This window comes from Sorex fumeus, unplaced genomic scaffold, assembly GCF_029834395.1.
Source record: "Sorex fumeus unplaced genomic scaffold, SorFum_2.1 ptg000042l, whole genome shotgun sequence".
NCBI classification, from domain to species: domain Eukaryota; kingdom Metazoa; phylum Chordata; class Mammalia; order Eulipotyphla; family Soricidae; genus Sorex; species Sorex fumeus.
The window spans coordinates 4,946,262-4,957,851 of NW_026606099.1; the positions used below are offsets into that span (position 1 = coordinate 4,946,262).

General features: G+C 54.8%; 1 protein-coding gene across 1 annotated transcript; it reads left to right on the plus strand.

Moving 5' to 3' along the window:
- Nucleotides 1-4,518: 4,518 nt before the first annotated feature.
- DNAJC22 (DnaJ heat shock protein family (Hsp40) member C22) lies at nt 4,519-10,003 on the plus strand. The gene is given in 5 exon segments (XM_056119988.1): nt 4,519-4,570; nt 6,454-6,593; nt 6,595-6,957; nt 6,959-7,393; nt 9,818-10,003. Coding segments are annotated over 4 exon segments (1,011 nt in total). The 5' UTR covers nt 4,519-4,570; nt 6,454-6,566.
- The last annotated feature ends 1,587 nt before the right edge of the window (nt 10,004-11,590 follow it).

Below are 11,590 nucleotides of genomic sequence, written 5' to 3' on the forward strand. Positions count from 1 at the left end.
AGTGGTCGAGTGGGGAGGTAGTGGAAGAGGGGTGCTGGCCGCCTGGGCCGTTTAGCCTTCCCCGCGGGCTACGGAGCTGGGGGCGGTGCTGGCATTGATGAACGACTTGGGGGTGGGGGGACCGGGGCCGGGAGCGCGCATTCATTACTCCGCTGACAGGCGGCCGGCGGGCCCGGCGGCCCGCGCGTGGACGTGGACGTGCTGGGAAAGAGGCCAGTGGCAGGAAGGAGAGGATCCCGAGGTGTTTAACACCACCTCCCACCCGCCACCCTAGGTCAGCTCCCTCTTCTCTGCTTTGACAAGGGCACTTGACTTCCTTTGAGCTCAGGTGCTTGGCCTCTTGTAGAATTTGGGGAGCTTGATGGGGAAGGGGGTACCAAAAAAAATCAGAAATCCACCCTTCCTCACAGGTTAGGCAATTTAAGGTAGAAAGTGCAAGGAAGGGTGTACACACAGGCTTTAAGACTGGGTGAGGAGATGGACAGCGGGTGGGGGGTGGGAGGTGACAGGGATTGATGGAGGCTGGGGGGGGGGGTGGTCAGTGACTGTGTCTCGGTGTAGGAATTCGTGATCCTGGTTTTGTCATTACGGGTGTGCTGCATGTGTCTGAAGACGAGCCGCCGCCTCTCCTGAGGGTGCCTGTGCCCCCCTCCCCACACTCACAGTCCACCAGCTCTGTCAGCTGTCTCCAGTCCTGTAGGAAATGGCAGTGTGCATGGTGACAGCTGAGGTGTGCTGCTGGGGGTGGGGAGAGATGTTAACTGTGACAATGCTGGTCTAGACAAGTGCTCCCATCACCCACTTTGCCCCAACATCAATCCGTCACCCAAGCCTCCTGGAAGGAGTGGCTGATGCTTCCTAAGTGCCAGAGAAGAAAGTGGTCACTGCTGAGTTTCCCAAGTGCAGCTCCCTCCCACATAGGATGGGATTTCTGACTTGCTGGGTGGGTGGGCGTGAGAGGGGCAGGTATTTGGTCCGGGAAGACAGACCCTTAGAGCCCCAAGAGCATGTACCTCTCCTCATAGACCCTTTTTCCGGGATGTCTCAAGTTCAGCAGTTGACACCTCGGGATAATGCTAGGTGTATTTAACTCTTTTCCATAGAAACGCTCTCCTCCCTGAGCTTTCTCTGTCCTCGACTCCCCAACTCCAGCACACTGACAGATTGAGCCTGGGCCTTCTCTCCAGAGCTGGGGTGATTCTGCGTCTCTTGTCCTGCTTCATTCTGGCTTTCCCTTTCCGTCTCCCCTCTTAGGGTCTCTGTGTCTGCAAACCTCTCCTTGTGTGCATGAATCTACATTTAGGGATAACCACCAAATCTGTGTCAGGACTATCCCAGTGCAACCGAAGGGCCCTTGGCAACAGGAATAGGGAGCGAGGCTCCTTTCTGACCATCCAGAGGCAACCCAGGAAGGCTGCCTAGTGCCAGGGCCCGGCCTTGGCCGGGTCACTTCTCATTCCGGGCACAGAGGCTTGGTCGATGCCCCGCTGTTCCCCCCCACCCCGCGCCCTCCTCCCCAGCCGCCCTTCTTCGGGCCCCTGCCCCCTCCGCCCGCCTGGAAAAGGCAAATTTGACATTTTTAAATCCCGAGCCTTAGAGGGATCGATGCGGCCCGGGGGCCCCGCCCGGGGTCGATATTCCTGATTGGGAAGCGGCCGCGGCGCCGAGCCCGCGTGTAAATCACCCGGACTGGGGGAGGGGGGAGCGCGGAGCTAGGCGGGGCCCCGGCCCCCCGAACCCCTGGGCGACGGAATGAGGAGACCGGCAGGCCCCGGAGGCCGAGCGCAGCCCGCCCCGCCCCGCCCCTGCCCCCGCCCGGCTCTGCCAACTCTGCGGGCCTGCTCCGGTCGCGCTTCAGCGGCCTCCACCCTCCGTTGCCCCTGGAGCCGCCGGGGAGGCCGGCGTCGGAGCCAACCACGCAGCCGCGCCTCTCCGGCCGCTCCCGCGGGGCCCGCGCCTCGGCGGCGGCTGTCACGAAGCCGACAGGCCGGGCGGGCCGGGCAGGGCGGGTGGCGGGGGAGGCGGCCGCAGTCTCCGGCTCGCGGGGGGCGCGCAACAGATGTTTGCGGTATTCAGGGCCCGCAGAGCGGCGCGGGCGCCCAGTAACGCCGAGCGGGGCTGGGAGGCCCGGGGTTGGGCGGGTGGGGGGGTGAGGGGAGCGAGCATCCGAGGGAGGGGACCCTGGGGTGGCGACCTTGGGGAGGATCCCCTCTGCTAGTGACCACGGCAGTCAAAAACAAAAGAGGGGGCTGGAATGATAGCATAGCACAGCGGGTAGGGCGTTTGCCTTGCACGGGACTAGCCGGGTTCGAATCCCAGCATCCCATATGGTCCCCTGAGTACCGCCAGGAGTCATTCGTGAGTGCAGAGCCAGGAGTAACCCCTGTGCATCCCCGGGTGTGACCCAAAAAGCAAAAAAAAAAAAAAGAGAGACTCAGAGAGCCGGAAAGTTTGGGCCCCACCTAATGCCTCCTCGGTGGCGGCCCCCGCTCCCGCCCAGACAAGCCCTCGGTTGGAGAAACCGAGGCGCAGGGGCTGAGAGCCGGAGGGCGACGGTCCTCGGGACCCACCTGCCCGCCCCGCGTTCGTGGGGGGTGAGCTGAGCTCGCGGCTCTCGCCCCTCCCCACTTGGGCTTGTCACATCCTCCTCCGCCCTCCCCACCCCGCGCCAGTTTACAGAACAACAATTTGGGGAAAAACAATCCGGGCCGAGTGACGGCCCCGTAATTGTGACAAAGTGAGTGCGGGCGGCTGGCGAGCGGCGGGGCGGGCGCGCGGCGGGGCCAGGCGGCAGCAGGGGGCGCCGCCCGCCCGCCGCTCCTTGGCATTCCGGTCACCTCCCGTCCCTCTCCTTGACTCGGCTCCAATTCCTCTCCCGGCCCCGCGCGGCCGCCCCCATCGCTCTTCTTTCTCCCCGGGCTAACGGCGCTTTCCCCGACGCTCACCCCGGCGGCCCCTCCCGGGCGCGCCTTTTCCTCCCATTTCCCCTCTCGCCTCCGTCCCCCGCGCGGTTTTCCATCTTCCCCGCGCGCTCCTGGCGCCCTGGGTCCCCGCGCTTCAGCCACACCTCCCGCGCCTCGCCCCCTCCAGGCATCGCCCGGGGGACCTCGGCTCTCGGGGGTCCCCCAGGCAGCCCCGCGCGCCGGGTGGCTCCAGCGGCCAAGCCAGCGGCCCGCCCTTCCCTCCCTCCCCCTCCCGCCGCGGCGCCCCCCACCCCACCCTCCCCACCCCCCAGGCCAGCCGCCCCCCCACCCCGCTCCCAGCCCACGGCTAGTTTGTTTGTCCAGCGGCTGCCTCCGCCGCCCGAGCTGTTTGCCGAGCTTAGCGCGCCGCTGCTCAGCGCGGGCCCAATTAAGTCTCATTCATTATTCAGCGCTCCTGTCCGCGCCGCACCCACGCCGGCTGCTCCCGCGTCTCTTTGGGGGGCTCTCCGCGAGCCTTCGGGGCCTATCCGGCGAGTCGCCTTCCCTCCCGGGCCCGGAGAAGGACCGAGGGCGGCTGTGGGCGAGTGGAGGGAGCAGATGCGCTCAGCCCAGTGAGCGGGGCGATGGGCGATGGGCGATGGGCGATGGGCGATGCCCTCCCCTCCCCCCATGACCCTCCCAAATCAAGGCTGACACCTCTTAAACCTCTTAAACTCTTAAACCTCTCCTGACGGAAGGCAACGGGCCTAAGAAGCGGTTTGACTTGGCCAAGGTCACGTAGCAGAACCAGGGTTGGAGCCCGGTTATTGCGTTGAAGGCGTTTTGCATCCCTGCATCTTGCACCCCCAGCTCCACGCCCGCGTCCGTGCCGGGCCGGAGGAGGGCGACGGCCTCGCCTCTAGCCACCTGCCCCTTTCTGCTCGCCTCTCCCTCGTGCCCAGCCCGTGCACAAGCAGGCTCGGGGCTCCCGCTCAGGTCTGGAGGTAGTGCTCCCACTCTGGAGGCAAACTCGAGGTGGGGCGGGGGGTGCTCGGCAGGGCTCCTCCGAAGCCTGTGGGCGGGCCTAGAGGAACTGCAAGTGGAGCCACCGAGGAATTAGAGGAATGGAACCATCAAGGCAGGACTGAAGGGCGATAAGAGGGGAGAGCAAAAAAGTAATGCAATCGGAGGTGAGGAAGGAGTCATCTTACATTGGTGCGGGTGGGACGGGGCCTTCAACGTCGTACTTTGGCGTTTCAAGGGGACCGCCCGGGCAGCTGTGCCCCAGCCGCTGGACAAGGTGAACCTCAAGACCCGCCCGACTGGCGCGTCTTCGAGCCGCAGCGCCACCTGGCGGCCGCGGGCTCGCGTGCGGGCGCTCGGCCGGGAGTGGGCGCGCCCGGCGCCTGGGAACCCTCCAGCCCCGCGGCCGCCAGGGCAGCAGGAGCCCGAGCCTGAAGGTGATTGGGGGTGATTGGGGGTGCGCTGCGGCTGTCCCGACTGGGCTCGGGGAGGGGCCGGAGTCACACTGCCAGAGCCGACTTCCTGGCACGGCAAACACTGCAAGCCAAAGTCCGTCCGGGTGCAGTGGGAGCTGTGAGAGGGGCCATCTGGACTGTGCGGTCCGAGGAGAAGCCTGGTGTGACCGCAGGGAGCCGGGGACGCAGGTACGGTCCTGGGACCGAGCGGGTCGCGGCAGGTGCTCATGAAGCCAGTCGGGAAGCACCAGGGGCTCTTTGGCTCTTAGGTTTGAAGTGCTGGAGCCTTTGGAGAATTTTTGCAAGCCTGCCACGGTAGGAGGTGGTTGAATGGTGGGATGCCAGGGTCTAGGCATGTACTTTTCCAGGCCAGAGAGCCAGTTCCACAGTCAGGCTTTGCATGTTGGAGGCTGGGTTGGTACCCCGGCAACCCACGGTCTCCTAAGCAGCAACTAGAGCCACCCGGAGCATGGAGCTAGAAGTAGCTGTGAGCACAAAGGTATGGTCCCCCTCCCCCAAACAGAGTAATTATCTTCCACAGGAGATAACATAGAGAGAGAGAGCACTTGCCTTGCATGCAGCGGACTCCAGTTCTATCTAGTAAGCATGTATGAGCCTCCCCAGCACCGACCAGGAGTGATCATGAGCACCACCAGGTTACTGCCCCAAACCAAGCAAACAGGAAATGATTTTCTGGAGTTGTTTTAAGTAGAAGGAACGAAAAACCTCTTTTAAGTTTGACTTGGGAAGATTTCCTGTCCTGGAGAGCTGGAGAGAGCACCTGTCCTAAAGCTTCTGAGTATCTGAAGGTCCCCAAAAGGAACTGGGACGGGAAGTGGTGGAGGAGATTGCTTTTTGGGTCACACTTGGCGATGCTCAGGGATTACTCCTGGCTCTGCACTCAGGAATCACTCCTGGCGGTGCTCGGGGACCATATGGGATGTCTGGAATTGAACCCGGGTCAGCCGCATGCAAGGCAAATGCCCTATCTGCTGTGCTATCACTCTAGCCCCTGGAGGAGATTTTAAAAGTGTGTAGCAACTTCGTCCTTCTCGGAGAGCCCGGCAAGCTACCAAGAGTATCCCGCCAGCTCAGCAGAGCCTGTCAAGCTACTCCTTGTTGTGTATTGGAAACGCCAAAAACAGTAACAACAAGTGTCACAATGGAGACATTACTGGTGCCCGCTGGAACAAATCAATCAACAAGGGGATGACAGTGCTACAGTAGCAACTTTGAAGGACCTTCTGTTCACTCCTGTTTACTCTATTTCCTGTTTGCATGGCAGGAGTCAAGAGGCATGAGAGAGGCCTAAAATTTAAGCTTTTGTGTTCTGATGGGTTTTCTGTTAGTTTTTTGTCTGCATATTCCTCAGTTATCAAATTGAAGTTATTTCTCCACCAAATTTGACTTCGCTATAGCTGATTAAAGATGTAGGAGAACCAGTAGTTCAGGGATACTCAGGAAGATCTGAATTAGTTTTTTATTCCTTTTTTTTTTCTTTTTATTTGGGCCGGAGAGATAGCACAGTGGGAAGGGCATTTGCCTTGCACATAGCTGACCCCGTTTCGATCCCCGGCATCCCATATGGTCCCCCGAGCACCACCGGGAGTAATTCCTGAGTGTAGAGCCATAACCTCTGAGCATCACTGGGTGTGACCCAAAAAGCAAAAAAAAAATATTTTTGGGGTTTTGGGGCTACACCTGATGGTGATGGGCAGGGACTTCTGGTTCCGTGCTTGGAGGTGTTTCTGGCAGTGCCAGGAATTGAGCAGGCCGACCCAGGCAAGTCAAGCACTTTACCTATTGAACCAGATATCTGCTTTGGAAAGAGAAAATATTACTGTGCTGGAATCTTTTTTTTTTTTTGAGTCACACCCAGCGATGCTCAGGGGTTATTCCTGGCTCTGCACTCAGGAATTACTCCTGGCTCCTGGCGGTGCTTGGGGGACCACATGGGATGCTGGGGATCGAACCCAGGTCGGCTGTGTGCAAGGCAAATGCCCAACCCGCTATGCTATCGCTCCGGCCCCGAACCTGATATTGTCTTACCTCTGTTTTTTCCTTTCTCTTAGGGTCTGAGGATAACTCTGGCCATGGCAGCCCAAAATCTTACAGAGGACCCCAACCTTCACTTGTAGTGGTGCCCGGGTTCCTTGGACCTGTGCTGACACTCTTTCTGCAAAGAATGGCCAAAGGTCTCCTGGTGACCTATGTGTTTCTGGGCTGTGGGGGGCCCTGCCGGACTCCATCACCTGTGCTTGGGGCGGGACAGCCATGCATTGCTCTGGATGCTTACTTTGGAGGGTGGTGGGTGGGAGTTCTGGAAGCTCCCAAGCTTTGTAGCCCAGGCCAGCAGAGCCCAAGGGCACAGGCAGAGTGCAGGTCGGGGGAGGTCCCCACTGAGTGTCATTTGTTTTGCAATGGCTGGAGTAGTGGGCATCTATTTTGGCCTTGTGGCTCTCATTAGTCTTTCTTTCATGGCCAACTTCTATATTGTGGGCCTCCCACTGGCAGTTGGCTTAGAGGTCTTGCTGGTGGCTGTCGTTGGCAACCGGACCTCAGATGTCAAGAACACGCTTAGGTCAGCCTTACTTCACTTCCCCCATCTTCTATGAATGCCCAGTTGCTATCCTGCCCATTATCTTAGCAGCCAGCATCGCAGCTCAGAAGCATCATCGCTACAAAGCCTCTGTGAGGTCAGAGACACTTGGTGCGTGACTCTGCCATCTGGGCTTGGCTTACCTTGCTTTCACCGGCCCCTTGGCATACAGTGCCCTGTGTCACACCACTGCCACCCTCAGCTATGTGGCAGAGACCCTTGGCTCTTTATCGAGTTGGTTCAGCTTCTTCTCCCTCCTTGGCCACTTCTTGGAGTCCGCCTGCCCTCTGCCTTACCGGGTTTGGAGGCTCTCGGTGGGGGACCCCGGCTTTAGCAGCTCCTTTCAGGAGTGGGATAAGCTCTATGAGCTTGTTCAAAGTTTTCAAGATGAGACGCATCAGCTGGTTTACCAGGTAAGATTTTCTTCCTCTCGTTTAGGTCTAGAATGGCTCTGTGAGTTAGACTAATCCTCCTTGGGGGTGGCCTGTAAGTTGTTTTTTTTTTTCTTAAATTTTTATTAGTGAAACACCATGAGGTACAGCTGTAGACTTACAAATTTTTGTGCTTGGGTTTCAGTTATACAATGATCGAATATCCATCCCTCCACCAGTGCCCATTTCCCACCACCACGGATCCCAGTATCCCTCCCACCCTCCATCCCCCCCATCCCACCCTGCCTCTGTGGCAAGGCATTCCCTTTTGTTATCTTTCTCATTTTGAGTGCTGTGGTTTGCAAAAGAGACATTGAGTGGCAGTCTTGTTCGGTCTATAGTCTACTCTCATCATATATTTCCCATCCTGAGAGGAACCTCCCAACACCCTTTATTTGGTGCTCCCTTCTCTATCTGAGCTGCCTTTTCCCCTAGCGTGTGCGGCTGTCCTCAAAGCCATGGAGTAATCCTCCTGGTACTTATCTTGGCTATTCTTGGGTGTTAGTCTCCTATTTTGTTACTTTATGTTCCCCAGATGAATGCAATCTTTCTATGTCTGTCCCTCTCTTTCTGACTCATTTCGCTTAGCATGATACTTTCAAGCATGATACTTAGCATGATACTAGCAAGTACCACTTGTATATAAATTTCATGACTTCGTCTTTTCTGGGCTCGTACGTTTAAAGTGTTGTTTTCATGGTTGGCCCAGAGGATGTTCTGGCTTTTTTTTTGTGCTTCTGTGTACTGGATGAAGGAGTATGAAATCTAATCATGAGTCGGGAAAAGATACTGTAAACCACTCCCTTTTAACTGAAGAATAGCACATATAAAGTACACTTAATATACATCTGTGTGATCACTATTCAGAAATATGTATTGCATATTTCTAGGTCTACAAACGTTACAGCCTGTCCCCTCTCAATCTGTATTCCTTGCCTCAGAGGTGACCTCTAATTAGACCTCTAGTCTGATTTCTGAGGCAACATTAGTTTTGCCTCCCTACTCCTTTTAAATTTTTAAAATTTTTTTGCCATACCTGGTAGTGCTCAGGGCTTATTCCTGGCTTTGCCCTCAGAGATCACTCATTGTAGTGCTCAAGGGGCCATATGTGGTGCTCAGGCTTGAACCAGAGTTGACTGGTATGTTTCTAACCCAGGTTTGCCCTTTTTTTTTCTTTTTGCTTTTTGGGTCACAACCGGCAATGCACAGGGGTTACTCCTGGCTCATGCACTCAGGAATCAACCCAGATTGGCCGCGTGCAAGGAAAATGCTCTACATGCTGTACTATCCTTCTTTTGATTTTTTTTGTTTGTTTTTTTGTGCCATACTTGGTTGTGCTCAGAGCTTATTCCTGGCTTTGTACTCAGGGACTACTGGCAATATTCAGGGGACTATAGGGAATCCTGGGGATCAAACCAGGTTGGTTATGTACAGGACAGGTGCCATGCCTCCTGTACTCTCTCTCCAACCCTTCTTTTATTTTTTCATTTCTACTATGTCTGACTTATTAAATATATTTGTGAGATGTCTTTATACTGTTGCGTGCAGTTGTAAATTGTTTTCACTGGGGTTTTTGTTGTTTTTTTTTTTTGAGGCCACATCAGTGGGTGCTCAGGGGTTACTCCTGGTCTCCACTGAAGGATCACTCCTGGTGGGCTTGGGAAACCTTATGGGATGCCAGAAATAAACCTGGGTCGGTCATGTGCAGGCAAGCAGTCTATCCACGGTACTATCTCTCTGTCCCCTGTTTTCATTGTTATATAAATCTCATTGTAGGACAATACCATCTCCATATCATATCAACCCTTGGTTGCTTCATTTTGGTGATACTGAGGATCAAACCCAGGGTCTTACAAATACATGGTATGCTACATCCTCAGCCCCCAAACATTTGGATTGTAGCCAGCTGGGGACTATTCTTAATAGAACTGTTGTGAACAGTCTTATATATGTCTCTGGTACATATCTGCTTATTTCTCTTGCGTATATGTCAGGGATGTGAAGTTCCAGGTTGGAGAATGAACAGCATGATTAAAGCGAGATCTTGGTTTTTGCCTTGAGATTCAGAAATTGTCCATGTTTCAACAGTCTAGGCCCTGAGGCCAGAGAGATAATACTGCGGGTAAGGCCTCTGCCTTGCACACAGCTGACCAGGTGCTATCATGGCACCCCATGTGGTTTTCCAAGCCCTGCCAGGAGGGATCGCTGAGTTCAGGGCCAGGAGAAAGCCCTGAGCACCACTAGGTGTGACCTCAAAACAACCAACAAAAGCTGAAGCAGGCTGAGGTCTGAGACTCTGGGTCTTTGGAACTGACCATTTCCAGAGATCCCCCTGCTGGTTTATGCAAAACAGCAGGGAGAAAAAAGAGTATGTGGCCTCTAATTGTTAATTTCTGTTTTCCTAAGGTCTTGGGAATCTCAGAGGGCGCCACAGATGAAGAAATAGACCAGAGATTCCCGGAGCTAGTGAAACTCTGGCGCCCTGACCACAACCAACACCAACCAGAGGAAGCTCAGCGGCACTTCCTAGAGATCCAGTCGTTGTATGAAATCGTGAGTCGGCTCAGGAAACCCGGGAGAGCCTGGAGCTGAGAAAAAAAAATCTTTTCTTAGAGGATGGACTTCTCCTTGGAGACCAAAACAGTTTGCCCCAACCCAGCTCTGCCCACACTGGGTCTCCCGACAGCATTGAACAGTCTGCTTGCAGTGAAGATGAGAAAAACTTAAAAGGGTGAGAAAACAGTGACCGATCCTGCAGGTCTCCTGAGCACTGCTAAGTGTGGCCCAACTCCCCAACAAAAAAGGGGTAACAAAGCGGTAGTGGTAGAAGACTGTGTCTTGAATTCCTGAATTCTTTTGTTTTGGGATTTTGTTTTTTTGGGTCACAACTCAGCATTGCTCAGGGTTATTCCTGACTTTGTGCACAGGGATGATTCCTGGAGGTCCTGTGGGAGGGAGGGGGCCACATACGGTGTTGGAGATCAAACCCAGCTCAGTCACGTGCAAGGCTAGTGCCTTATCTGCTGTATCTTTTTTTTTTTTTGAGGGTCAACCCAGCGATGCTCAGGGATTACTCCTGGCTCTGCACTCAGGAATTACCCCTGGTGGAGTTCAGGGATATGGGATGCTGGGAATCGAACCCAGGTCGGCTACGTGCAAGGCAAACACCCTACCCACTGTGCTATTGCTCCAGCCCCTTATCTGTTATATCTTAAGCCCCTCTAATTTCTTGACTATTATATTCCTGCCTCTTTTCCCTTGGTACCATGTCGTGAGGGTCAGAGCCCAGGCAGTTGTCAGGGGTAGAGACGAAACAAAATCGTGAAGTCAAAGACAGTATAAAACCAATGCAAATCTTTTCTTTCTTTCTTTCTTTCTTTCTTTCTTTCTTTCTTTCTTGCTGGATGGAAGGCACACCTGGTGATGCTCAGGGTTTACTCCTGCCTCTGAACTCACTGAATCACTCCTGGCGGTGCTCAGGGGCCATATGGAATTCCAGTGATCTAACCTGGGTCAGCTGCATGCAAGGCAAACACCCTACCCTCTGTCTTATCTTTCTGGCTCCTAAAACCAATACAAATCTTTTAAAGAATGTACTGCTTATCTTTTACTTATCCCTGTTACATTGATGAGTCAGAGGCAGATTACTTCACTTTTGCATTTCAATGTGCAGAGCACTGAAATTAATGGAGAAATATGCAAATATTTCACATATTATGCTGTGACATACTATGCTGTGACAAGAGGAATTTGGGATCAGTAAGATAGTACAGGGGATCGGGCACTTGTTTTGCACATAGCCAGTTCAATTCCAGGCACTCGGTGGTTCCTTGAATACCACAGGAATGACCCCAGTAAAGAACCACAGCTCTGCCAGATGTGTTCCCTCAAAAGAAGTTCTGAACTAGAATTCGCTGACTTGTCTACACCCTTCTCCATCCTCATTTGTTAAGTAATTTTATTGTTCTGAAATTGCTTCTTGTATCTCTTTTTTTTTTTGAATCTTTACGACTCATTCATGAGTCTGGCGTCTTAGACCACTCGGCCATCAAGCACAGCGGTAGGGCGTTTGCCTTGTACACAGCCAACATGGCCGACCCGAGTTCGATTCCTCCGCCCCTCTCGGAGAGCCCGGCAAGCTACCGAGAGTATTCGATATGCCAGACACAGTAACAACAA